The sequence below is a fragment of the Salvelinus fontinalis genome, chromosome 2 (assembly GCF_029448725.1).
Source record: "Salvelinus fontinalis isolate EN_2023a chromosome 2, ASM2944872v1, whole genome shotgun sequence".
Taxonomy (NCBI): Eukaryota; Metazoa; Chordata; class Actinopteri; order Salmoniformes; family Salmonidae; genus Salvelinus; species Salvelinus fontinalis.
In genome coordinates, this window is record NC_074666.1 from 68,943,165 (window position 1) to 68,969,253 (window position 26,089).

General features: G+C 44.0%; 1 protein-coding gene and 1 pseudogene across 5 annotated transcripts in view; one reads left to right on the plus strand and one right to left on the minus strand.

The window, feature by feature from the left end:
- LOC129824242 (sterile alpha motif domain-containing protein 11-like) overlaps positions 1 to 8,295 on the plus strand; it is a 113,068-nt gene extending 104,773 nt beyond the window's left edge. For 4 of the 5 annotated variants that reach the window (XM_055883734.1, XM_055883724.1, XM_055883762.1 and 1 more), the window contains exons 11-13: positions 5,339 to 5,469; positions 5,900 to 6,010; positions 6,449 to 8,295. In XM_055883734.1, the coding sequence (XP_055739709.1) occupies positions 5,339 to 5,469; positions 5,900 to 6,010; positions 6,449 to 6,730 (524 nt within the window). In that variant the 3' untranslated portion in view covers positions 6,731 to 8,295. The remainder of the gene's footprint in view (positions 1 to 5,338; positions 5,470 to 5,899; positions 6,011 to 6,448) is intronic. The other variant, XM_055883743.1, reaches the window with a different exon arrangement.
- Positions 8,296 to 9,599: 1,304 nt separating this feature from the next.
- LOC129867269 (nucleolar complex protein 2 homolog) overlaps positions 9,600 to 26,089 on the minus strand; it is a 44,539-nt pseudogene continuing 28,049 nt past the window's right edge.

The window sequence follows — 26,089 nt, forward strand, 5'->3', positions numbered from 1 at the left end:
TACTTAAAATAAAGTGGTGATCCTAACTGACCTAAGACAGGACATGTTTATCAGGATTAAATGTTAGGAATTGTGAAAAACTGAGTTTGAAAGTATTTGGTGTATGTAAACTTCCGACTTCAAACTTTAAATACAATCTTAGTAATTTTCCAAAACAACAGACCAAATGACATCACTTTTTTTCTACATTTGTTCAGAAGTAATCACTTTCCAGTAAATGTAGCCTATTTTGCTTTTCCCAATTGGTGGGTGTGGTTTTTAAATTTGTCTGGCCTTGTATGATTGATAGGTCCTGCTCCATCATTAGCTTCAGTCACATTGAGTTACAGTCTAGAGTTAGAGTCAATGCATTGATGGCATTCCTCTGCTCTCTGTGGTGATGTACAGTATTTGACAGAATATCCAGCAGGTTGATCTTTATTGTCATGAGTCTTGTCCTGGAGGCAGAACTGAGCAATTTCCCCTTAGATAGGCCAGCTGCAAAGTCAGAATTGGCTATATTGTACAAATTCATGATTTCTTAATTTAAGGTTAGGGGTAGGCATTAGGGTTAGCTGTGAGGTTACGGTTAAGTTTAGGGTTATGTTTAAAATCTGATTTTATGACGAAAAACACTAACCTGCGAGCCCATGAAGGCAGGGATGCGTTCAGTTCAGTTCAACGTTTGCTAAATTACGTGTCGGTTTGTATTGAACGACACATTTCACAAAAACGGTGCGTTCTTCAACAGCCTCTGAGGTATGTTTGTTCACGTTTGGTGGGTGTGGCCTGATCAATATGGGTGTGATCTTTTCAAATCTCAAAACTCGTGCAGCACACCATACACAATCGCCATCTGGGCCACCATAACCACGTTCTTTTTCAACTGGTCGTTCAGTACAGTACCTTTTCTGTTTAATAAAACATTGAACACCGTTCTGTCGTACTGAACACACCCCAGGACTCATGGGTAGGGCCATGTGTTTTGTTGCACTTTTTGAGGCAATATGCTTTTACCGGTATTTCCATCGTTATCCACTATTGTTGCAGCAGGTAGAAAATCTTATCACATTTTCTTTAATTGACACAAGCTGTCTACAATCAATCAATCAATGCCTAGTTATGTGTGCATGTTTGCTGGCTGGGTGGCCTGAGCCAGGGGAGGCGTAGTTCTGTGAATCTTAATCGCACAAAACGGATTATTTGGCAGGGAATACTACTTGTAGATCAGTGATTCTTCACCTCACTTTGAGGTAGATCAGTGGTTCTACACCTCCTCTCCAACAGAGTCAGAAGTTGTAGTTAAAAATGGGTGAATTAAGAGGAGTTAAAGGGGAGAGTCAGTAACCATGTTTCCATCCAACCTATTTATGCGAGGAATGTACAGTCTTGGCCAAAAGTTTTGAGAATGACACAAATATTAATTTTCACAAAGTCTGCTGCTTCAGTGTCTTTAGATATTTTTGTCAGATGTTACTATGAAATACTGAAGTATAATTACAAGCATTTCATAAGTGTCAAAGGATTTTATTGACAACTACATGAAGTTGATGCAAAGAGTCAATATTTGCAGTGTTGACCCTTCTTTTTCAAGACCTCTGCAATCTACCCTGGCATGCTGTCAATTAACTTCTGGGCCACATCCTGACTGATGGCAATCCATTCTTGCATAATCAATGCTTGGAGTTTGTCAGAATTTGTGGGGTTTTGTTTGACCACCTGCCTCTTGAGGATTGACCACAAGTTCTCAATGGGATTAAGGTCTGGGGAGTTTCCTGGCCATGGACCCAAAATATTGATGTTTTGTTCCCAGAGCCACTCAGTTATCACTTTTGCCTTATGGCAAGGTGCTCCATCATGCTGGAAAAGGCATTCTTCGTCACCAAACTGTTCCTGGATGGTTGGGAGAAGTTGCTCTCGGAGGATGTGTTGGCACCATTCTTTATTCATGTCTGTGTTCTTAAGCAAAATTGTGAGTGAGCCCACTCCCTTGGCTGAGAAGCAACCCACACATGAATGGTCTCAGGATGCTTTACTGTTGGCATGACACAGGACTGATGGTAGCGCTCACCTTGTCTTCTCCGGACAAGCTTTTTTCTGGATGCCTCAAACAATCAGAATGGGGATTCATCAGAGAAAATGACTTTACCCCAGTCCTCAGCAGTCCAATCCCTGTACCTTTTGCAGAATATCAGTCTGTCCCTGATGTTTTTCCTGGAGAGAAGTTGCTTCTTTGCTGCTCTTCTTGACACCAGGCTATCCTCCAAAAGTCTTCGCCTCACTGTACGTGCAGATGCACTCACACCTGTCTGCTTCCATTCCTGAGCGAGCTCTGTACTGGTACTGCCCCGATCTCGCAGCTGAATCAACTTTAGGAGACGGTCCTGGCGCTTGCTGAATTTTCTTGGGCGCCCTGAAGCCTTCTTCACAACAATTGATTCGCTCTCCTTCAAGTTCTTGATGATCCGATAAATTGTTGATTTAGGTGCAATCTTACTGGCAGCAATATCCTTGCCTGTGAAGCCTTTTTTGTGCAAAGCAATGATGACGGCACGTGTTTCCTTGCAGGTAACCATGGTTGACAGAGGAAGAACAATGATTCCAAGCACCACCCTCCTTTTGAAGCTTCCAGTCTGTTATTCGAACTCAATCAGCATGACAGAGTGATCTCCAGCCTTGTCCTCGTCAACACTCACACCTGTGTTAACGAGAGAATCACTGACATGATGTCAGCTGGTCCTTTTGTGGCAGGGCTGAAATGCAATGGAAATGTTTTTGGGGATTCAGTTCATTTGAATGGCAAAGAGGGACTTTGCAATTAATTGCAATTCATCTGATCACTCTTCATAACATTCTGGAGTATATGCAAATTGCCATCATACAAACTGAGGCAGCAGACTTTGTGAAAATGAATATTTGTGTCATTCTCAAATCTTTTGGCCACGACTTTACATGTTGGATAAAAAATGTCACGACAGGCAGGCCTATTGGAAACAGCAAATTGGTCGGTAAACATTCCAAATGTTAACAAAACAAAATACGCTATAGAAGGTGGGATAATTATTTTGTGGGTGAAATAGATTATGACAATTCCGGCGAAAAAGTTATGTGCAAATATTGCTAACATAACCATCATGTGGAAGTAAACTTATAGTCAAACAAAGCTATGTTGTGTAGTCCTCCCACTGCGAAAAACATTCCGTTTACTACGCTACAGATGAAATAAGTTATGATGAACTTCAAAGATGATGAGCTTAATGCGCCATTCCAATAACTAGTGAGGGTCTTCATTTGTAAGGTGGTGACATGATGATCGGTGCTTGGCTGCCAATTGACAAATGATCTTGCTCTTATCCCATAACCTCATCATGTACCCTCCAAACTGTATCTGCGAGCTGTTGGCCAGAGTGAAAGTGCCAAGACCAAAGTGGGAACATTTGCTGTTTATCGCAGACTTTTTTGTGACAAAAACATAGACAGATATAAAATAGAATGGAAACACATCAAACGTTTGTTTTTCTTTTTCGGTAAATCAAAAGTTCCACGACTAATTGCTTTTTATGTAGATTATGTTATGACGCACAGAGGTGCAAACTGGATGGAAACCTAGCTAAGGAAACCAACCATGAAATTATATTGTAGCGAATTCGGGGGGTAGCATCGACCGGTGCTTGCACCTGGGTCCAGCAACTGTCAAGCCAACACCTGCAACTCTTGACAAGCTTGCTAGGTGTTGGCTTAAGGTCGCTACACTACCTCGTCCTTCGGGAGGGTGTATCCCCACACTTCTCTATACCATGTCCTTCACATGTACGTGCCTCTCGGATGGCCTCAGGCTCCAGCCCACTTCTAACACTAATGTAGGGGGTAGTCCTGAACTGGCCGGGAATCCGAATCCAGCGAATGTCAAGACAACGCTTAACCTTTACACCAAGAGGTTTTGAATTAGTGAATCTCCGGAGGGCATTTGAATTCACCCTTAAACTCGCAAATACACACAGAATCAAACCTTCATATTAGAGCAACTCTGTTTGGGTTAATTAGAAACCTGGTTTGAGTTGTCTGTGTCTAATGACTGTTATTAAATAGAGAGAGATTTGAACGTTTGACAACACAGACAGAAACTGCTTAGGAAAGCAGAGGCAAACGGCCAGTTTCGCAGTGGGAGCCAACACGCACCTATGCACGCATGTACACACACACACACACACACACACACACACACACACACACACACACACACACACACACACACACACACACACACACACACACACACACACACACACACACACACACACACACACACACACACACACACACACACACACACACACACACACACACACACACACACACACACAACCACCCCTGGGCAGGCATATGAAAGACATTAGCAGTACTCTTTCTGTGTCTGTAGCGTGGAGACCTCCCCCTGGAAGGGGCCCTGCCACTGACCCCCCCTGACCCCTCTACACACAGGGTTATCACCACAACCATGTGGAAGAAGAGGTGGGGGGGAGAAAAGAGAGAGGGAGTAGTTAGGCACAACAACAGTGAGAATTAGCAAACATGGATCACTTTTGATTGTGAAATGAAATATTATTAAATGCAAACATTTTTAAAAGCAATTAAATATAATGTCCATTTACACAATTGCAAAACAACCGCGAGGGCAAAACAACAGTCCGAGAGAAAAAGTGTATGTGTGAAAGAGAATTGCATGATTTGGACAATGAGATGGAGAAATTAAACGGAGAAATGGGTGTATGCTAGCTGGAGAAATGGGTGTATGCTAGCTGGAGAAATGGGTGTTTGCTAGCTGGAGAAATGGGTGTGTGCTAGCTGGAGAAATGGGTGTATGTTAGCTGGAGAAATGGGTGTATGTTAGCTGGAGAAATGGGTGTATGCTAGCTGGAGAAATGGGTGTATGCTAGCTGGAGAAATGGGTATGCTAGCTGGAGAAATGGGTGTATGCTAGCTGGAGAAATGGGTGTATGCTAGCTGGAGAAATGGGTGTATGCTAGCTGGAGAAATGGGCGTATGCTAGCTGGAGAAATGGGTGTATGCTAGCTGGAGAAATGGGTGTATGCTAGCTGGAGAAATGGGTGTATGCTAGCTGGAGAAATGGGTGTATGCTAGCTGGAGAAATGGGCGTATGCTAGCTGGAGAAATGGGTGTATGCTGGCTGCTGGTCAAGGTCTGTCCTGGGTCGTATTCATCAGGCACCAAATAGAAGAAAACAGACTGAAACAGGGAGAGAACGACCTGAACTTGCCCAATAATAAACACTGATTTGTGCCCTAATGAATATTACTTAGTCATTTACAACATCCCTCTACCCTCTCTCCTCTCATAGGTGGTATGGGAGGTATGTTCATGGATGGCGAGGACTCAGCGGCGCCCCCAGTGGAGGACATCAGAAAGTGGAGTGTGGAGGAGGTGTGTGGCTTCGTGGGAGGCCTGGCCGGCTGTGCCGAGTACAACCAGGTAAGAACCAGAGCAGGATGGCAGGGGTCTGGTTTATCCACCCTTTCTACCAGAGAGAGAGAGAGCGAGAGAGAGAGGGAGAGAGGGAACAGGGTCGGGCTGGTGGAAGAGCAGAGTAGGGCAGAGTAAGGCTTTGGGACCAGAGTATCTAATATTGTCACCTCAATCAGACGTTCTACTATTAGTAGAGTAGAGTTGGTTTCTAGTTGGTTCTATAGCTGTAAGACCACTGTTATCTCTCACAGCACCACAGTCCCCTTAATGTTATACACACACACACACTGTTGGAAGATTGAGAATGGTGTGAGTGTGTATGCAAGCTCTGTGTGAGTGTGTGCTCTGTGTGAGCGTGTATGCATGAGTTTGTGCGTGTTTATGAGTGTGTGTGTCTGTCTCGGCTCTGGCTGAAGTGGCTGTGTCTCTCCTGAAGGTGTTTCGGGAGCAGGCCATCGACGGAGAGACCCTCCCGCTGCTCACGGAGGAGCACCTGCTCAACATCATGGGACTGAAGCTGGGCCCCGCACTTAAGATACGCTCTCAGGTACACACCACTGACTGGCCACACACTCAGGACCATCACCCCAGGAGTGTGTGTGTGTGCAGCCTCAGAATTCCTATTTTTGTTGTATGAGTAGACTGTTCTTGTGTGAGTAAACCTCAGGTGTTTGTGTGAGTGTGTTTGTGAGTGATGGAAGCTAGTAGTGCATCGTAGTTAGCCAAAGCAGATAGATAGTGTAGCGTCTAAAGGTGCGGCCCATTGTCGGTGCACAGATTGTCAGGCATACCGTACCGTAGCCCTTAACCCTCTCCTCTCTCTCAGGCTGGTGGTACAGTAGAACACTAGGACATGAAGTGTGTCCCAAATTGCACCCTATTCCTGACGTAGTGCACTACTTTTGACCAGGGCCCATTTGGAATGTAGACTGTGAGCTGAGCAGCTTTAACCTCGGCATGTGGCGTTCTCTCTCTCTCTCCTCAGGTGGCACGGCACGTTGGCAGAATCTTCTACATGACCAGCTTCCCGCTGGCGCTCCCGCTGGCGCTCCCGCCGGCGCTCCCGCCATCTGCCCTGCGCCCCCCGGACAGGGACCTCCTGCCGTCCGACACCCCCCTGGCGCTCCCACTGCGGCCCCTCTCCGCCGCCAGCAGCAGCTCTTCCCCCTACAGTGGCCCCCCGCCCCCCTGTCACTCCTCCCCCAAGCAGGAGAACGCCAACGGCTCTGTGTCGGGGGGCTACGAGGCGGCCAAGACCCCCTCGTAGGACCCAACTGGCTGCACAGGGAAGGCACAGGGAGGGAGGGAGACGGGTACAGAGAAAGCTCTGTAACAGACATTGAATTGACCCCCTTCCTCCCCCTTTGGGCATACATCTCCCTTTGGGGTTGGGGAATAAACTGTACAAAAAAATACAAATATAAAAGTGAACAAAATAAAAAATGAACTAAAGGGACTAATCAAAGCAGCCCAATCAACTTCGAGTTCCACTGTGGTTGTAGCCGAGCAGAATCCAAAGACGTAACAGTGGGCTGGAGGGAGAGATGTGATGAAGCGACAGAGGGAGAAAGAGAGCGAGAGCAGACAGCTGGTCTCAGACAGCTTGCCAAAGAAAGAGCAAAGCCCCAGAACTACGACATTCTTCTGAGTCAGACAGACGCTACCGGAAACTCTTTCTTCCTGGGCTGAAGAAGGAAGCCCCTCTCTCCCTCTGTCTGCTCCCCAACATACTCGGCGGCGCCCGGCACTTAAAAGAGAGACGCCTCTTCCCTCTTTTCTCTCGCTCTTTTCCTCCCCTCCTTTCTTCTCACTCCCAGTCTAAGGAGCCCAAACAGCTCAGAGGAACTGAGAATTCTGGAGGCTGGAGTGAAAGCATACACTGAAAGGGACTCCAAAAAACTTTCATTATTGCAACTATGCATTCCACAGTCCAAAACCAAAGATGTGTGAAATAAGGGACGATATTCCATGTTTGTTTCTGGTGTTATTTTTTTTGTTGCTTTGTGGGCAAAATGGCTAGTCTTAGAGGGAGAGGTGGGGTACATAAAAGATCCCAGTGGGCCCAGTACCTCATATGACTGTCTTTAAAAGACAAGGGAGACTCCGTGTAAGGTGAAACATGGGGGAATCTTTATACAAGGTGTTCTAGGTACATGCCACAGTTGTGCCCATAAGCCATCGGCCTATAGGCAGTTCTTTCTCTGACACATTCAAATGTTACATGAAACAGGACGGTGACGAAACGGTGGCTTCGGCTCATAGGGCTAATGTTATTGCATAATCGTGTTAACTACTGTGGGATATACAAACATGACGAATTGTACAGAATCATGCTTAAGCTGAAAATATCCTGTAGGTTACATACATGGTACTTTTACAATTTTTTAAAAATTAAATGTCGTTGCATGGGGAAAAATCTTTATGACTGAACAAAATGTGACTTGCTAACTTTTGGTGGTACTTTTGTTCCAAACTTTTTTGTTTGTAGTTTTTTTTCTTCAAACGTTTTATATTAAAAGAAGCCCCAATCTTAAATGCTACTTCAGCAATATAAATTAGGAAATAATATTTATAGGACTTTTGCTGTAGTTAGATGAACAGATATGTATAATACTTAGTCCTCAAAATGGATTCCAAAGAACATTTACTTTGTTTTGCCTTGATTGCAGGGAAAAGGCACAAAGCACTAAATGCAAATCTTTGAATTTGTTAAGGATTTTTTTTAAACTATGTGTAAGCAATGAATTAAAATGGTCTAGATTTCCCATCACTGTTTTGTCTTGATCCTATTTTTCTATTCGCCACTTGGTAAAATAAATCCGACAGAACCTATCGACTGCTTTTTTCTATACCTCCCTTATCAGTGAATACCTTTTCCAGTGTGTTTCCTCTGACTGCTTGGTGGTGTGTGTTTCCTCTGACTGCTTGATGGTGTGTGCTTGCTTTGTATTGCTGGAGCTGTGACATTCTGATAGTATCTGATCCTCTGCTTTTCCCTGTGTGTGTGTGTGTGTGTGTGTGTGTGTGTGTGTGTGTGTGTGTGTGTGTGTGTGTGTGTGTGTGTGTGTGTGTGTGTGTGTGTGTGTGTGTGTGTGTGTGTGTGTGTTTGCAGGGGAGTGGACCCCTGGGGGCATGGTTCAGGTCAACACCAGCTGTCAGTGTGAGGTTCAGCCGCAGGCCAAGGCCTCCCTGCCGGTGGGGATAAACCTGACCCTTCCGCCTACATACATACGTACACACAAAGAGAAGTGCACACGCGAGTGCGCACACCCACCTTTAGCCTTCAAAGAAAACAGAGTTTCCACTGACGCTGTCAAACACATCTATCCCCTATGGGCCACTCCTGGGCTTTCATTGGCTTGGTCTTCAGCTCTACTTAACTGGTTGCCATCGTGTACAAGTACTGAATGCACACAAAGATAACACTGCAAACACTGCATGAAGAGGAGAGCTTTAGTCAAGGATGTTCGCAGCATCAGTTATGTCTTGCTGCTCGGCAAGGTGGAATGTCGGCCATTTTCCTTATACCTATCCAGTCCATTCAGACCTACACAAGTGCCTAGAGAGAGGGGAAAGAGGGAATGAGTGGAGGAGGGAGTGTGCGGGGGGTTTGGTTGGCAGGGAAACAGGCCAGTCTGTTTCTGCTTCACCGCCTGGGCAGAGAAGACTGGCACGCCTGGCAGGCAGAGAAGACTGGCACGCCTGGCTGGTTGAAGCCTCCCTCTGTCCCCTTACCCAGCACAGCCTGGTCCAGCCCACCATAGAATAGCGTAGCACAGTGTAGTCAATACCTTTCTTCTAACAAATGGATAAATTCCATCCTGGTAAACCAAAGTTCAAACAGGAAACACAGGTGCTCATGTACGCAATTATTGGCTACGACCCACCAACACTACATAATCCTGTACACTGAAATGAGAAAGCATTGCATCAGTAGGGTATTTCACACAGAAACCAACAAAGTAGTCTCAGAAGTATTTCATATTTGTTTGTAATGTACAATAAATGTACAATAACATGTTTGTGCTGTACACATTGAAGGAGCAAACTAAAACAAAATATGTCAAATAAAATACATGTAAAAAAGTGTCCAACAGGAAGGCAGTAATGATTAAATGTACTAGCCAACGCTCTACTACTCTCCACCCCCAACCGTGTGTGTGTGTGTGTGTGTGTGTGTGTGTGTGTGTGTGTGTGTGTGTCTCTCTCTGTCTCTCAGCCCTGGTCGGACAGCTCCAGGTCTTCCACCAAGTCCTCATCTCCCTCGGACAACACTTTCAGAACCACGCTGGACAGCTGCATTGGCGCCTTGGAGGCTTTAACCCAGTTTACATCGTCATCCTCACCATTACCACCATGTATTGAGGAAGGAATCTCATGAAGGAGGGATTCATTTGAAGGGGCAATCTGAGGATTCAAACAACAAAGCCAAAGTCCAAAAAAAGGATGCACCAATCCCTGATTGTCCCTTTAAGTGAGAGTGAAAAATGTCTACTGGACTATGTGGAGAAAACAATCACTCTACAATACTTCCCAAGTAAATAATGAGTGCTAATATCAGGCAGCAAAGGACTTAAAATGCAGACACGTGATGGTGGGTATTTGTGACCACAATGGGTTTGATTTCAGTGGAGAAAATGGCAGGTTTCCTAATAAAAGACAAGATAGAAGTGAACAACAATATGTGCGCTCAATTTGAGGGCTAGGTGGAGCCATCACCATTTTGCATATACCCATCATATTCCCTACAGATCTGCCAAATCAAAAGTGGTAGGTGGCTAGGGGTAATTTCTGGTCCGGGCCTGTATGTCTTGCAATACCCTTTTCACACTAGTGTGCCGACCCAAAACGTACTGTGCTGGCTTGTATCGTACGCTGCTAGTTTCTTTTCAGCTTGTCCTTTCTAGTACGGTTCCAGTAACTACAGAGAATACATAACCAGGCCAGCACAGTATATCTTGGCTTCGCACCCCTCAGTAGTGTGAAAAGTGCATATTTGTAAGAGAGAAGCCAGTCCACAAACCTAAGGGCGCCATCTTGGTCTTCCTTTGCCCCCTCGTCATTGCTCAGGTCAGACAGCTCTTGAAGAAGATCATTATCGTCGTCATGGCCCTCCTTTTTGTCTGGCAAGAGGAAGGAGAGATAGGATTTTAAGAACCAGTGAAAATGTATTACTCATTAGCTTGGACTTGGTCAGATACAAAACTTAAAAGATAGGTTTAATGTTATACACTTATAATTTACACTTTGAACACTTCAGGGCCTGTATTCAAATCAAATGTTATTTGTCACATGTGCAGAATACAACAGGTGTGGAACTTGCAGTGAATTGCTACTTACAAGCCTTTAAGCGACAACGCAGTTAAGAAAAAAATAAGTGTTGAGAAAGTATTTACTAAATAAACTGAAGTAAACAAATAAATACAAAGAAAAAAGAAAAAAACCGAATAATTAAAGAGCAACAAGAAAATAACAGTAACGAGTCTATATACAGGGGGTACCGGTACAGAGTCAATGTGCGGGGGGCACAGGTTAGTTGAGGTAATTGAGGTAATATGTACATGTAGGTAGAGGTAAAGTAACTATGCATGGTTAATAAACAGAGAGTAGCAGCAGCCTAAAAATGGGTAAAATTGTCCGGGTAGTCTTATGTCTTGGTGGTAGAAGCTGTTAAGAAGCCTCTTGGACATAGACTTGGCGCTCCTGTACCGCTTGCCGTGCGGTCGCAGAGAGAACACTCTATGACTCTTTGGCATTTTTTAGGACCTTCCTCTGACACCGCCTGGTATAGCGGTCCTGGATGGCAAGAAGCTTGGCCCCAGTGATGTACTGGGCCGTATGCACTACCCCCTGTAGTGCCTTGCGGTCGGAGGCCGAGCAGTTGCCATACCAGGCGCTATTCATAGTGTCTCGGAGTAGGAATGCGGATTTAGAATCAGCTCTCATTGTGGATCATAATGAATACGTTTAAATGAACACGGGGGACCTGATCCTAGATCAGCTCTCTTATTCTGATTCATTTGATGAAAATGAGCCCAGAGGTATGTTCATGCAGGTAGGTAGGTAGAATCTAACCACCTTTGAAGTCCCTATAACCTACATGGGGATGGAGCTCAGAATACATTAGAGTCATGGCACAAAATACTCATTACAGTTTACCACAGCTAATTTCACACATCTTATACTCCCTCGCAGCCTAAATATAGAAACTAGCTGAGAGATAGCAGGCAGGCATCACTTCAGACAGCTACAAATTCCTCTGTAAAATGGCCACCTGTGTCCTGCCTGTGCGAGTGAGTTTGTCTGAAGGCTAGTTTTGCTGTGCTTAAATATGTATGTTGTACTTTCGTATGTGTGTGTGTGTGTTATGCTTTAATGAGTGTGAGTGTATGTGTTGTTGTTGCGGAGGTTTCTGTCACCCAGGATGGAACATCTCATCTTACATTCAGGACAACTCTCCTTGGTATCAGACGGATCCTGCTACTGCAACACTGGACTGGCCTGAGGCTGCAGGGGAAACTCGCTGCTCTGGACTGTGCTGACCACGCTGTCTCCCCGTTCCATGTACCAGAATGCTGCTATTGGTGAGGACATCCTCACCTTTACTGTTAAGGCGAGGCTGCAAGTTCTACCAACAAAATATAATCTCTGGTCCCCTGCAAACCATGACCCAATTTGTGTTCTACATGAGTCAAATGTAATGGAGTCCTTTGCCCATGTTGTGAATGGCTGCTGTTCATACAAGGATTTGTACATTGCTAGAAATGACCGCCTCGTTGACCTGATAGCCAGCAAGGTGAGACCAGTAGTCTCACCAACAGCACATATGCATATTACACATATTACACGTTCTTGTGTAAGGGGAAGCCGGCGTGATGTTGATGTGTCTTCATGTGTGCCAAATACGCCAAGTAGTGTTGTTGTTGTGGGGGGAGGCGCTAACTGTGGAAGTGGGCTGCTCATTGGATGGTTACATGGAGCAGGCCTTTACAGAGAAGCTGCTTAAATACCAGCCACTCATGGCATGCTTGGACAGCCTCGGGTAGAGGTGCAAGCTGGTGGTGCTGATATTTGGCAGTCTCGGCCACATACACAGGCTTGCAGGGCGTGGCCTCCAGATTGCGGACCTGACAAAAACGAGGGCAAAGCAATTGGCTAGGTACTGCTCTGTTTCAGCTGTCGTGGGCAGCTTAGCTGTTTGGAGAATGAGGTGCTTTTAGTACCCTGGACTGCCGTGCATACAGGGACCTTTGAAATGTTTGGATCCTTTTTTTGTCAATTTGATTGGTTGATTCAAATAAAGTATTTGAAATGTGTGTGTGCAGCAGAGGCTAATGCAGAGTGGTCCCTGGACTTTGAAGTGGAGTTTGGTGAGATGCTGGTGGCCGGGGGAGAGAGAGGGAGAGAGGTGTGGACACTTCCTTTGAGAACCTTTTTCTCTTCCTCGCTCAACCATTTCTTCCCATGATCCTCTTCTCCCCTTATTACCTAGACTCCCCAGCCCCAGAGAAGGGTCTAATTGGTCGGTAACACATGGCAACCCCAATGTGGCCGCTTCCTCTGCCCAGGAGCTCCCAACACGTGGCATAATTTTCAGAGAAAACACCCAATCTCTCCCCATCTTCCCTCCCTCTTTTTCCTACCCACATACACAAATTGCTTTATCATGCTACTGGTCACTATTGCACATGTTTCTATGTATACTGCATATTACCATTAGTATATATTCCTACTACTAGTCACCTTTCAGCCCTGTTTACATGTATATCCTACTACCAGTAACTTTTTATGTTTAAACCCACATCAACCACTCCAGTACCCTGCACAATGAATAAGTTACTGTCATGGACCTGTATATCACGTGTTTCTTCAACTTATATCGCAATTCTTGTATGTTTTTTATTCTACTTTCTATCATTATCTACATTACTATTATTATCACTGTATTGTCGGGAAAGAGCTCTCAAGATAAGAATTTTACTGTACTGTTTTACACCTGTTGTACCCTGTGCACATGGCGAATAAACGTTCCATCTTGAAACAAACCCTCACTGGGGTTGGGAGGGACAGCGGGATCTACATGCCTGTCTGACCCCATACGACCTATGACTTATTCCCCAACATTAGCAGAAACCAGCCTTCTCCCCCCTCACACTCTCCCCCTCTCATTCTCTCAAACATGCGTGCGCGGACTTGCGTGCATGTTTGCGTGTGTGTGTCTGTGCATGCTTGTGTGCATATGGAGGACATTCAGGGGCAGCCAGTTAAGCTCTGGGAGCTGGAGGAGAGAAGAGGGGAATGTAGTGGGGAGTGGCCACCTCTGGCAGTTCCAGTGGACTGGTTTGAATTAGGAACCCCCACCGGGATCCAAGGCTGCGCTTCCTGTGAGAGAGAAGGGGACGGAGGGGGCGGGCGGGCCGTCGGGAGGGAGGGAGGGGAGGGCCGGCATTTCGCCGGCAGCTGCCCGCCGTTTTGCGGGGACTCTCCCTACAATGAGGACCAGATGCAAAACAACCCCCCCACTCTACTCTCTCCCTCTCTCCTTCCGACCTCTACGCTTCTTTCCCCCCCTCGAGTGTATCCAACTGTAAAGCTGTAAAAGAGGGCTCCTGCCATGCCCGTGTCCTGTGGATGACCCAGAGCAGAGGGCCAGACACAGAGGCTAAAGGAAGAAGGGAGTGACAGCTGAGAGAGAAATATAGAAGGAGAGAGAAAGGGGGAGGGAGATAAATATAGGAAGATGGAGAGGGAGATGGATAGAGGGAGACGGATAGCGAGAGAGAGAGATGGAGGAAAGAGAGAAATACAGAAGGATAGGGAGATGGAGAAAAATAGAAGGAGAACGAGAAAAATATAGGTGAGAGAAAGTGGGGAGAGAGAAATGTAACCTTTATTTAACTAGGCAAGTCAGTTAAGAACAAATTCTTATTTAAGGATAAAGAGAGAAGTAGGGACATCAACAAAATGGACAGAGGTTTTCTCAGGTCTTGCTGAGAGGGCAGCTTTACAACACTATGGCCCCTTGTCCATTTCTTCAGAATGATCCAGTCTGAAATTGATTCACTAACACCGACTTTAATACAGCTTTACTGACTCAGGATTAGGGAAGTAACGTCATATTCCAAAAAGAGCGAGGCCAAATGTTCATCCCGGAAAGGGAGCTGTATCCTTGCCATAGAGGCAGGGCTGAAAAGCCTACTACACGGTGTGTGTGTTCTTGTATGTATGTGTGGGTGTGTTAAGACTGTGCTTCTGTGCTGCTGGCCAACAGTCTGTAGATGGCCTCTATGTAACTCAATACAGCCTCCTAGTGGCCAAGACAGGCATAGTGTAAGCATGAGCATCTGGTAAGAGAGTCTACCAGGGCATTTACTGGCCAGCCCCAACAGCAAATGTAGTGAGTGTCGGCAGATCTAGAGAAGTATCAGGAAATGTATGCCTTGACTGCAGGACTTCAGACTTCAACCCTTTAGTCGCATTTTGCGACCCTTTGACTTGTCTGTGAGAGTAAAAAATATATATTAGGTCGCATCGGTGCGAGCTGCACGTTCGTTCACCTCACTCAAAACATCCTCTTTTTTTAGGAGTCTAAAACCATGATTTGGTCAAACAGTATCCTTATGATTCCTCTAATGAAAGTGTCTGCCTGCCTGCCCTGTACCTTTTCGCTGGGGCCTGCTGCTGCTGTGTTCGAGCAAGCCAATCTCTCTGTCCTTTCCTGGGGAAACAAAATGCTTAGGGAGAAAAAGTGTGTTCTGATTGTATAACATTTTAAAATCCAATTGCGGGGGGGAAACACACCTATCCTGTTGTCACAGTTGGAGAGGATGTTCTCAGCTTTGTCGGTGTACTTTATTTCTCAACTTAATATTTTTTGCTCAATAGCAACATTGGCCATTGCGAGTGCATAGGCCTCATTGGGCGGCAGGCTACAACCAAACTTTTTTTTAACATTACATTTACTCTCAACTGGCCTACCTGGTTAAATAAAAGTGAAATATATATATTTTTTAAACTGTTAGATTAATACATGGCTACTAGCAGTGGGTAATATATTAAGAGTTAGCGATCTAGCTAATGTCAGGTGGTGAATTAGCAGCAAATCAAAGTTGCCTATGATATTGGAGCACAAAGATACAGGCAAATAAATCTCTATTTGGAAGGGGGAAAAAGGAACATTTTGGAGCCCTATTTTAACAGTAAAATATAACAATAGCATAGTTGCCTACCCAAAATGCACGAAAATCACTGAATTAGGTTGCATTTAAAATATTTTGAATCACACCGTGAAAAGATGAAACAATGTATGTCTTCAATACCATCTCAGTCTATTACAGTCTTTAATAAAGCAATTTGAATGACTTTATAAGATGATAGAAATATTTTCTATTTGCGTGAAGGTGCAGAAAAGAATGGTGCGATCTAATTCCTACTGGTGCCACCATTAGGAAATAGTCTGGAGCCTTGAATAAGCCAGACCATTTTTGGATGGCACCACCAAGAAGGATATGAAGAGCCTCCACTGGAACTCAAAGATACACCATATATATAAAAGTATGTGGACACCCCTTCAAATGTGTGGATTCAGCTATTTCAGCCACACCGGTTGCTGACAGGTGTATAAAATTGAGCACATGGCCATGCAATCTCCATACACAAACATTGGCAGTAGAATGGCCTTACTGACCGTTGGACCATTTCACTTCCTTTTGATGACTAATGAACAGGACTAGAGCCCGACCACTATATCAGTTCACTGATTTTTTCGGACGATATTGGCCTTTTACGGCTATGTTAGTATCGAACAATAATTTCACAGATAACCGATATTCAATCAAAATTATGAAAAAAGAGAATATCATGCTTATCTGAACAGATGGCCATTCTCATGTGTCACTAATGTCACAATGTCAAAAGTTTACTTTTGAAACATATTTTTGGTCGGCTCTAAACAGGACCCTGCTGTGTATGCGAATGGAGTTAGTTGTCGTTGACTTTGAGTCCTCCTTCGTCGGCCAAATCGCTGTAAGACTCAAAGAGATCCTTGAGCTCCTTCTTGTCCACCGCCTTCTCTGCTGAATTTTCCTGCGTTTGATCTCAGGAAGCTCCAAGTCTTCCATCTTAATCGAGAGAGGAATCGTCAATGTGCAGTTCCATTTCAAAATGTTGTGTTATGGAAAACGTTTTGTCATATAGGTGATTTGGGACCATGTATAACAAGCCTGGGGCCACATTGACTACTTTGACAGTTTTTTTAAAGTAAATTAATTGGCCTACACTTCAGTATGTTTCCTAAAACTTGGAAATTGTAGAGAACTGACCACACTGGAAAAAAAATAATAAAAAACGAATAAACAATCACATTTCTAAGATGTGTGCATGAAACTTTTGTCCCAATCTCTCATTGACAACAATGTATTATCTACTCAAACATTCCAAGTGATATGCATAGTTCATTAAATAGGATCAGGTCATTAATTCGTTTGAATGAATGTCCTGAAAATACTGTCTTTGGCTCTAAAGCGGTTACTTTGTTGATTGGTGGTGTGTGTCTGATAGTTACCTTCTCCTTCCAAGAGATCTCCAGCTGGATCTCCTTCGCTTCTTCTACTGGCTGTAGTACCTGGCAAGGGGAGTGCCCTCCTCCGCAGTCTGCTTCTCCCACTTTGCCTGCACACACACGACAGCATGAAACACACTTGTTACATAGCCACTCTGCGTGTGTGTCTGTTTTGAGGTATTATTGTCTTGGCAGTGCAAGGGTGCTCATTTAGTTCCTTACATCTGACTCAATCAAAACGTTGAGGTATTCTGGTGTGTTTTCACTGCAATCTAGATTTCAAACATTGTGTGCTTCGTTTAGCGAGCTCAGTAAGCCATCGCCAAATACCGCCCCAACAGAGAGAGAGTAAAAACCAGAGATAAAGACAAAGACAGATCACAAGAGAGAGACAGTGAGGGAGAGAAAGAAAAGACCGAGCCTAAGAGAGATAAAGGGAAAGAGACAGAGCGAGAGAGAAAGATGACAGAAAGAGAGCGGAGAGGCTGAAAGAGGAGACTTGGAAGATCTACGCCAGCCCTTCCCCTAAAGGTCTTTGCGGATGGTATTGATCAGGCCCAATAGGATTATCTGACCTCCAAATCCAATAGACTGCATAGACCGCGGCTTCCTTCGTCAGTTAGATAAACCTATTTATGACAATTTGCAGTGGCGGTTATTAGGCTGGTCCCCGGCGCAAAGAGGAGAGGAAGTGAACAGAAAAAGAGCAAGGGCTTTTGAAAACACTTCAAACCCAGACAAAACAACGCTATCGGATTAGCGATTAGCTATCGGCAATATTTTGGTGTCTACAGTTCTCTCACACCAAGTTCACCTACTTGGGATATTGGGCAAAAACCCTATGTCTCAAAATATATACAAAAAAAGCATAAGCCTACTAAGAAAAAATATATTTATGTTTCAGTTCAGACACATTTAAATGTGATCTGAGGACAATGAAACACCGTTTTCAGTAGCATGTTTAATAAATATTCAAAACTAACAGATAGAGTGAAAGATACTACTAAAATGCTTGAATGTACACTCACGATGCTACAAGTCACACTCAATGCTTCAATTACAACTCATCGGCATATCCAATAACTAGTGCTCACTCCGTGTGGTTCTGAATATTGTATTTCTATTGTACAGTAGAGAGAGGGTAGGGGGTGATCATTAATTAGGCTAACTCTCAGTCTGGGTGATGTGTGGGGGGGAAGTTTGTGTCTGGGACCAGAGGGGAACAATGGCCTTTCCGCGGCAACCGGAGACGGGCCTCTACCTGGCTGCAGTGTAGCACGGGAACGGATGCCATGGCGACCGGCTCCTCTGGGCTGGGAGCCGTGGCGATAGGCGCTGCCCCCGGTGCCACGCTGTCTGTCTCTTGGTCTCTACCGGCGCGCATGCACACAGACACACACATTTCTCCAAGGCTAAATTACAAAGAGACATCCCCTCTAATTTCACTCCTAAACAATCTTAAATATTTATCACGAGTTAGGGGCGAGGCACTCAGTCAGAACTGGAAGGAGCAAAGCAATGCAGCCTTGGGAGTGTGTGTGTTTGGTGGGGCAGGTGGAGAGTGAGGAGAACACACAGGAAATGGCATTTCTGCACACGCAAGCACACACACATGCAAACCTTCACTCATTAAGGTGAGGAAGGGTAGGGGGGTGGCTGGTTCAAACCTATTAAGAACGTCTAATGACCACAGAGCCGTCCTTCAACCAGCGCCAGTGTTTACATAGGGATGTCTCCTCCAGAATTTCTCTCCATTCCTCCGCTTCCTACTCAGATTTCACTGAGGCGGCCGCTGTGTGTGTGTGTGTGTGTGTGTGTGTGTGTGTGTGTGTGTGTGTGTGTGTGTGTGTGTGTGTGTGTGTGTGTGTGTGTGTGTGTGTGTGTGTGTGTGTGTGTGTGTGTGTGTGTGTGTGTGTGTGTGTGTGTGTGTGTGTGTGTGTGTAGCCTCTTATCTCCTCACTGTCTGTGTGTAACGAACACAGGAGCGGTCAGGGGGTTAGGGGTCAGGCAGTGCATGATGGTTAAATTCTCTCAGCAGGAGGAGACCTTCACAGGCACTTCCAACCTGAGCTCTCCTAGACTGGTGGGCATGAGCTTTGGGAAGGGGTTGTACTGGGGGTGGGACTCATCTGGGCAGTGGTTCTGAGTGCTCCCCAACTGACTTCTGTGTGCGCGAGCATACTGACTTTTATGACCTTTTGGCACAATTGGACTCTTGGAGGGGGGTGATTTAAAATTGTTTTGTTCAGCTTCAAAGCTATTCTCAGAAACAATTAGTTATCTAATTGGAATGAAACAAACATGACTAAAGAATCAACCATTGATGACCCATCATACGAATGAAGAAGCATCAGCTTTGGCTGCTGAAAAAGTCACAATGTCTGACAACTAGGGCTGGGAATTGCTAGGGAGCTCAACGATACAATGTCACAATACTTAGGTACCGATACGATATGTATTGCGATTCTCACGATTCTATATGTGTTGCGATTCAGTAGTGCAATTGTATTGCTATTTGATATTGCACACATATTGCTCACTATATGTCTGCTGTAGAGAGACAAGAGAGAACATGAGGAGTTCTGATCAGTCATGGAAATAAATGTGCTGAAAACATGTTGGCTCACTATTTAAAAAGAAGATGCAGAACAAGCTATAGAATGAAAATACAGGCGTCTTGGAAAAGGTACCGTTGACTAGCGCAAGCTAACGCCAACTTGCCACAAAGTATCGATATACAGTACAGGTCAAAAGTTTGGACACACCTACTCATTTAACGTTTTTTCTTTATTTTTTTACTATTTTCTACATTGTAGAATAATAGTGAAGACATTAAACTATGAAATAACACATATGGAATCATGTAACCATAAAAGTGTTAAACAAATCAAAATATATTTTATATTTGACATTTTTTAAAGTAGCCACCCTTTGCCTTGATGAAGGCTTTGCCCACTCTTGGCATTCTCTCAACCAGCTTCATGAGGTAGTCACCTGGAATGCATTTCAATTAACGGGTGTGAATGGTCATAAGATAATTTGTGGAATTTCTTTCCTTCTTAATGCGTTTGAGCCAATCAGTTGTGTTGTGACAAGGTAGGGGTGGTATACAGAAGATAGCCGTATTTGTTAAAAGACCAAGTCCATATTATGGCAAGAAAAGCTCAAATAAGCAGAGAAAATTACCGTCCATCATTACTTTAAGAGGTCAGTCAATGCGGAAAATTTCAAGAACTTTGAATGTTTCTTCAAGTGCAGTTACAAAAACCATAAAGCGCTATGATGAAACTGGCTCTCATGAGGAACGCCACAGGAAAGGAAGACCCAGAGTTACCTCTGCTGCAGAGGATATGTTCATTAGAGTTAACTGCACCTCAGATTGCAGCGCAAATAAATGCTTTGCAGAGTTCAAGAAACAGACACATCTCAACATCAAGTGTTCAGAGGAGACTCCATGAATCCGGCCTTCATGGTTGAATTGTTGCAAAGAAACCACGACTAAATTACACCAATAATAAGAAGAGACTTGCTTGGGCCAAGAAACACAAGCTTTGGACATTAGACCGGTGGAAATCTGTCCTTTGGTCTGATGAGTCCAAATTTGAGATTTTTGGTTCCAACCACTGTGTCTTTGTGGGACGCAGAGTAGGTGAACAGATGATCTCCGCATGTGTGGTTTCCACCATGAAGCATGGAGGAAAAGGTGTGATGGTGCTTTTGCTGGTGACACTGTCAGTGATTTATTTAGAATTCAAGGTACACTTAACCAGCATAGCTAACACAGCCTTCTGAAGTGATATGCCATCCCATCTGGTTGCGCTTAGTGGGACTATCATTTATTTTTCAACAGGACAATGACCCAAAACACACCTCCAGGCTGTGTAAGGGCTATTTGAACAAGAAGGAGAGTGATGGAGTGCTGCATCAGAAGACCTGGCCTCCACAATCACCCGACCTCAACCCAATTGAGATGGTTTGGGATGAGTTGGACCTCAGAGTGAAGGAAAAGCAGCCAACAGGTGCTCAGCATATGTGTGAACTCCTTCAAGACTGTTGGAAAGCATTCCTCATGATGCTGGTTGAGAGAATGCCAAAAGTGTTGAAAGCTGTCATCAAGGTAAAGGGTGCTACTTGCTACTTTGAAGAATCTAAAATCTAAAATATATTTTGATTTGTTTAACACTTTTTTGGTTACTACATGATTCCATATGTGTTATTTCATAGTTGTGCTGTCTTCACTATTATTCTACAATGTAAAAAAATAAAAAAATAAAGAAAAACCCTTAAATGAGTAGGTATGTCCAAACTTTTTACTGGTACTGTATACTGAACAAAAATATTTTAAAAGTATATAAACGCAACATGTAAAGTGTTGGTCCCATGTTTCATGAGCTGAAATAAAAGACCAATGAAATGTTCTATATGCACAAAAAGCTTATTTCTCTCATATTTTGTGCACAAATTTGTTTACATCCCTGTTAGTGAGAATTTCTCCTTTGTCTGTAATAAAGCCCTTTTGTACGGAAAAACTCATTCTGATTGGCTTGGCCTGGCACCCAAGTGGGTGGGCCTATGCCCTCCCTGGCACACCCATGGCTGCTCCCCTGCCCAGTCATGTGAAATGAATAGACTAGGGACTAATGAATTCATTTAAATTGACTGATTTCCTTATATGAACAGTAACTCAGAAAAAAGTTGAAATTGTTGCATCTTATGTTTATATTTTTCTACAGTATAATATTACGATATGTAAGTGCTTACATTTTTTCAGCACATCACTACTGATAACCCCCCCAATTCAAGCTGGAATCTCATATAGGTGCATTTCTATATACTTGGGGTAGCAGACAGAGGGACTGAGGGGAAAGTGTGTGTGTGTGCTCAAGAGGTGAAATGAGGGCACTGGAACAGCAGCCCAGACGACCGGGCACCGACAGGCTCACTTGCTCACGGACTGGCGGGAAGGGCACACACACACACAGCCAAGCTCACCACGGCGGTTGCGTCACCACTCCAAAGGCGGCCCTCTGTCTCCAGGCTGTGATGTGGCCGCTGTTCTCCTGTACCTTCTCCAGCAGCTGGCGGATCTGCCTGCAGTAATTGGCCACTTTGCATTCCTTCAGGAAGGCTTTCAGCTGTGGAGCGGTGGAGGACAGGAAGGGAGGAAGAAGACAGAGGGAGGGAGGGAGGGAAGAAAAAAAGGAAGTGAAAAAAACTGAAAATAATCATCTAGTCTGGTGCTTGTCTTTTCCCCCTGGACTGTGTCATTGCTACTCTGTGCCCAGTGTGTGTGTGTGTGTGTAGCAACAGTAAAAACTAGAGTACAAGAAGAACTCAGTCATTCATTCTGGAAGAGGGCAAAGGACGAGGAGGACTTCAGTGACTGTTTGCTTTGGCAAGGGCAGATTCTGCCTTCGTTGGTCGGTTGGCTGAGCTCGTCGAAAGGAGCTCGCCTCCCACCCACAACTAGCTGTCTCTGACAGGAAGTGGGCTCAGTGGTCGGTCTCCAGGGCCGTAAAAACAACGGCAAGCTGGTGGAGACATTAAAGCTCAACGCAACCACACTAAAATCTTAATCTATTTTCCTCTTTCTCCCACTGTTTCTAACTGGCCTCCTCGCCATATATAGTACAACCAAGTCATGTTTGTTGCAGCCTTGAGTATGCTGTAGAGAGGCTAGCAGCTAACCATTTAGCAAAGGTGTAAAATAAAAAAGACAAGTGTCCATCCTGTGGGGAGGTGAGAAGAGGTATGATGGTGATATTACCTGGATGGTGCTGGGCAGAGCCAGCTCTGGGAAATCAATGGAGAAGGCCTGAGAGTGGAAGTACTCCAGGATGAGGTCATACATCTGTTCTAGCAGCCCATCCTGAACCAACAACAAACTCAGTCACCACTGGAATTAGTACTTGTACTCAGAAACGTTGACATTTTATTTTCGCGTCACATTCAAGAGACTTGTTGGGTGAAAGAACCTATAAGAACCAATGTGAGGGGTCACAATTCTGTGTGAAACTTGATGCGAGATGACAAGCAGGGACACCTTAACGCACTAAAAACACACATGTGAAGGATCACAGCTATTTATGTGTTAAAACGGGTTTCTAGCCATTGTTTATTCCACAAGTTACAACCGGCTATGACAGCGGAATGCCTATTTACTATTCCATTCACTGTCTCATCAGCTCAGCCAGGCAATTTATAAAATTGATCTTCACTGTAAAAAGCATCTAAACATCGAGTAAGTTTACATGCACACTAATAATTCGATATTAAATTGATTATGGCAGTGGCAGATTATGCAATAGTTACTCTGCTTATCTTAATTAGCATAGAGTCAAAATCTAAGTAATCATATGTCGATTAAAACACATGGTTTTCTGAGAAATCTCTCGAATTTTTAGGACATGCAACTTTAATCGGCGTTCCAGCTGTGTATTTGATCTGTGTATGTGCCAGCACCAGCCGAGCGAGTCTCCCTCTTTAGCACGAGTGAAGTGAGTTCGGAACACCTGAATGTGTTCACCTCTTTAAGGAATACCTAGGATAGGATAAAGTAATCCTTCTAACCCCCCCCCCCCCCCCCCCCCCCCCCCCTTAAAAGATTTAGATGCACTATTGTAAAGTGGTTGTTCCACTGGATATCATAAGGTGAATGCACCAATTTGTAAGTCGCTCTGGATAAGAGCGTCTGCTAAGTGACTTAAATGTAAATGTAATGAATGTATGCGTCTTAAAATAGTTTTCACATACAAACTTTAGAAGACTGAACTCAGAATCAAATATGCTTCCCAAAAATAACATGTTCGCTGTGGTAGAACGTTTATTTTGATTGCCGATTTTCTGCACGTATCAGAGTGCCATCAGGAAGCCTGATTTCAAATCTGTCCATGTAAACTGGATTATTAGGAAAATGTAACCGTTTTAATCGAACGATTATATTAATCTGACTATCCACAATAATCGTATTATTGTATGCCGGTAACAACACTAACCATCTCACCTTTCCTTTAGACTATCGTTTGGTTTTTAACAGTGGAGATACGTACAAACCGTCTGTCTGTCTCTCTGACATGTGCAGCATTGTGTCAATGTTGAAATGAATTCTCCACTGCCCCATTGAGAATTAACATGTCAGGACGAGACAGAAATCTTTTCTCAGCCAGTTAAAATCAGGAATCAGCATACTTTTTTAATGAATGTATACTAAATAAATGTCACCAGAAAAACAAGTAAAACTAAACGAAATGCAGCTAGATTCAGTTTGAAGTGATTGTGTTAATTAAGAGTGCAGTTGGCTATCTTCTCTGAACTATGTCCTGACGAGAGAGAACATTTTCAATGCCTGGTGAAAGTATCAAATAATGTCACTAGAAAAAGCTTAAACAAACAAATGCAGCTACTTTGCTGTTATTCTGGTCGCACTGTTTGAGGTGGCTGTGTTAGCCGTAGTTGACTAGCTAGCAGGAAAGTGATAAGGATAGGGGTGTAACGGTTCACCAAACCCACGGTTAGGTACTTATTATGGTTTTGGGGTCATGGTTCGGTTTCGGTACAGCGGGAAAGTTAAATGCCATTCACAATGTTCCTGGCATTATCTATTGTGACAGGAATGTTATGTTGGGCCTCAAGTTTCTATTCTGATGCTGCATTTGTAACAATGTGGGAGGTGGGAATTTACCAGTTGTGAAGTCATAAATACCAGTCGGATGCGTTCATGTGATTTGGACTCGTTGAGAAATGCTGATTGGCTAACAAGCTGCGTCAACCATATACTAACCAACACTTGCACTTGACTCTCCCCCCCCCCCTAGCTCCGACTTTGCTTATAGCTACTTGGAGGAAAAGTGTACTTACTATGCCTGTGATGTGGTTGTCCCACCTAGCCATTTTACGATTAATGCACTGTAAGTCGCTCTGGATAAGCGAATCTGCTAAATTACTCAAATGTAAAATGTAAGCGGGTGCTCAGGATGATAGATGAGATTCCCAAGTGTATTTTTCCCAGGTGTATGTGGTAAACTCCCACTTCCCACTTGGTTACGAATGCACCATGACGCTGCCTCCCTAATGTTTAGGGCTAGATACTCAATTGAGACTATAAAGGGGGCGTGTCTGTAGCACGTTACATCTCCCACTACGGGGTAATGTGATGGGCTCTCGCCGTTAACACTCAGGGCGTCGGAATTCCATAACTACTAGAATGGCCATGACGGTCATTCTGACTGTTGATATTTCAATTGTGTAAATACTCCATAATAAATAATACATTAATGCATTTATTATGTTAAAATGGTTCATAAGAAACCTCAGGACTCCAAATGTAAATTGTAACCAGTCAAAAAATGTATTTATTGATCTAGAAGTGGATAGACTGTAAATACTGAAATAAGATGATCGTATATTTTCTGAGTGTAAGACAACAGTTCCCTGCGCAGCTAAGGGCCCATCCAAACTACACCTAAACTACATTGAAACCAATTTCACACATATAATAATAGATGTGGCCTGAAGACAAGATTAAATTGACAACAGTCTGATGGGTGACAATGTTAATGATTTGTCAAATATTAATCATTGACAAAGAAGGTAAGGAAGCTTACCAAACAGCACTTCTTCCATATCATCCTACAGAGGTCCATGATGCAGGCCAGATGTTTTGATTGCCATACCCGATTAGAAAGAGCAGATGCCTACGTTTCAAATGGACCTATCTGGTCCCCCCCAAAAACTGTGCAGATGGTCTCGGTTTCAAAATATAACTTTTTCCTAGAATAACCATGGCTGCGTGCGCATTCCTCATGAGAGAAGGCTACTGGTAACAATCAGCAATAACCATTTGGGAAAAATATCCCTTCTATTTTATTCTGGTATATTCCATTATATTCTTACTCTAAAATAAGTGTTGACTGTGGTAGGGTAGGACATGTGATGTCTACTAAATTAACAAGTTGATTTCATTGGCATGCCGCAGCCATAGCCTAAGCACAGATAAATACAACTCAAAACATGATATTGTCTTATTTTTAAATAAACTGTGTTGTATCATGTTTTGTATGACCTTCC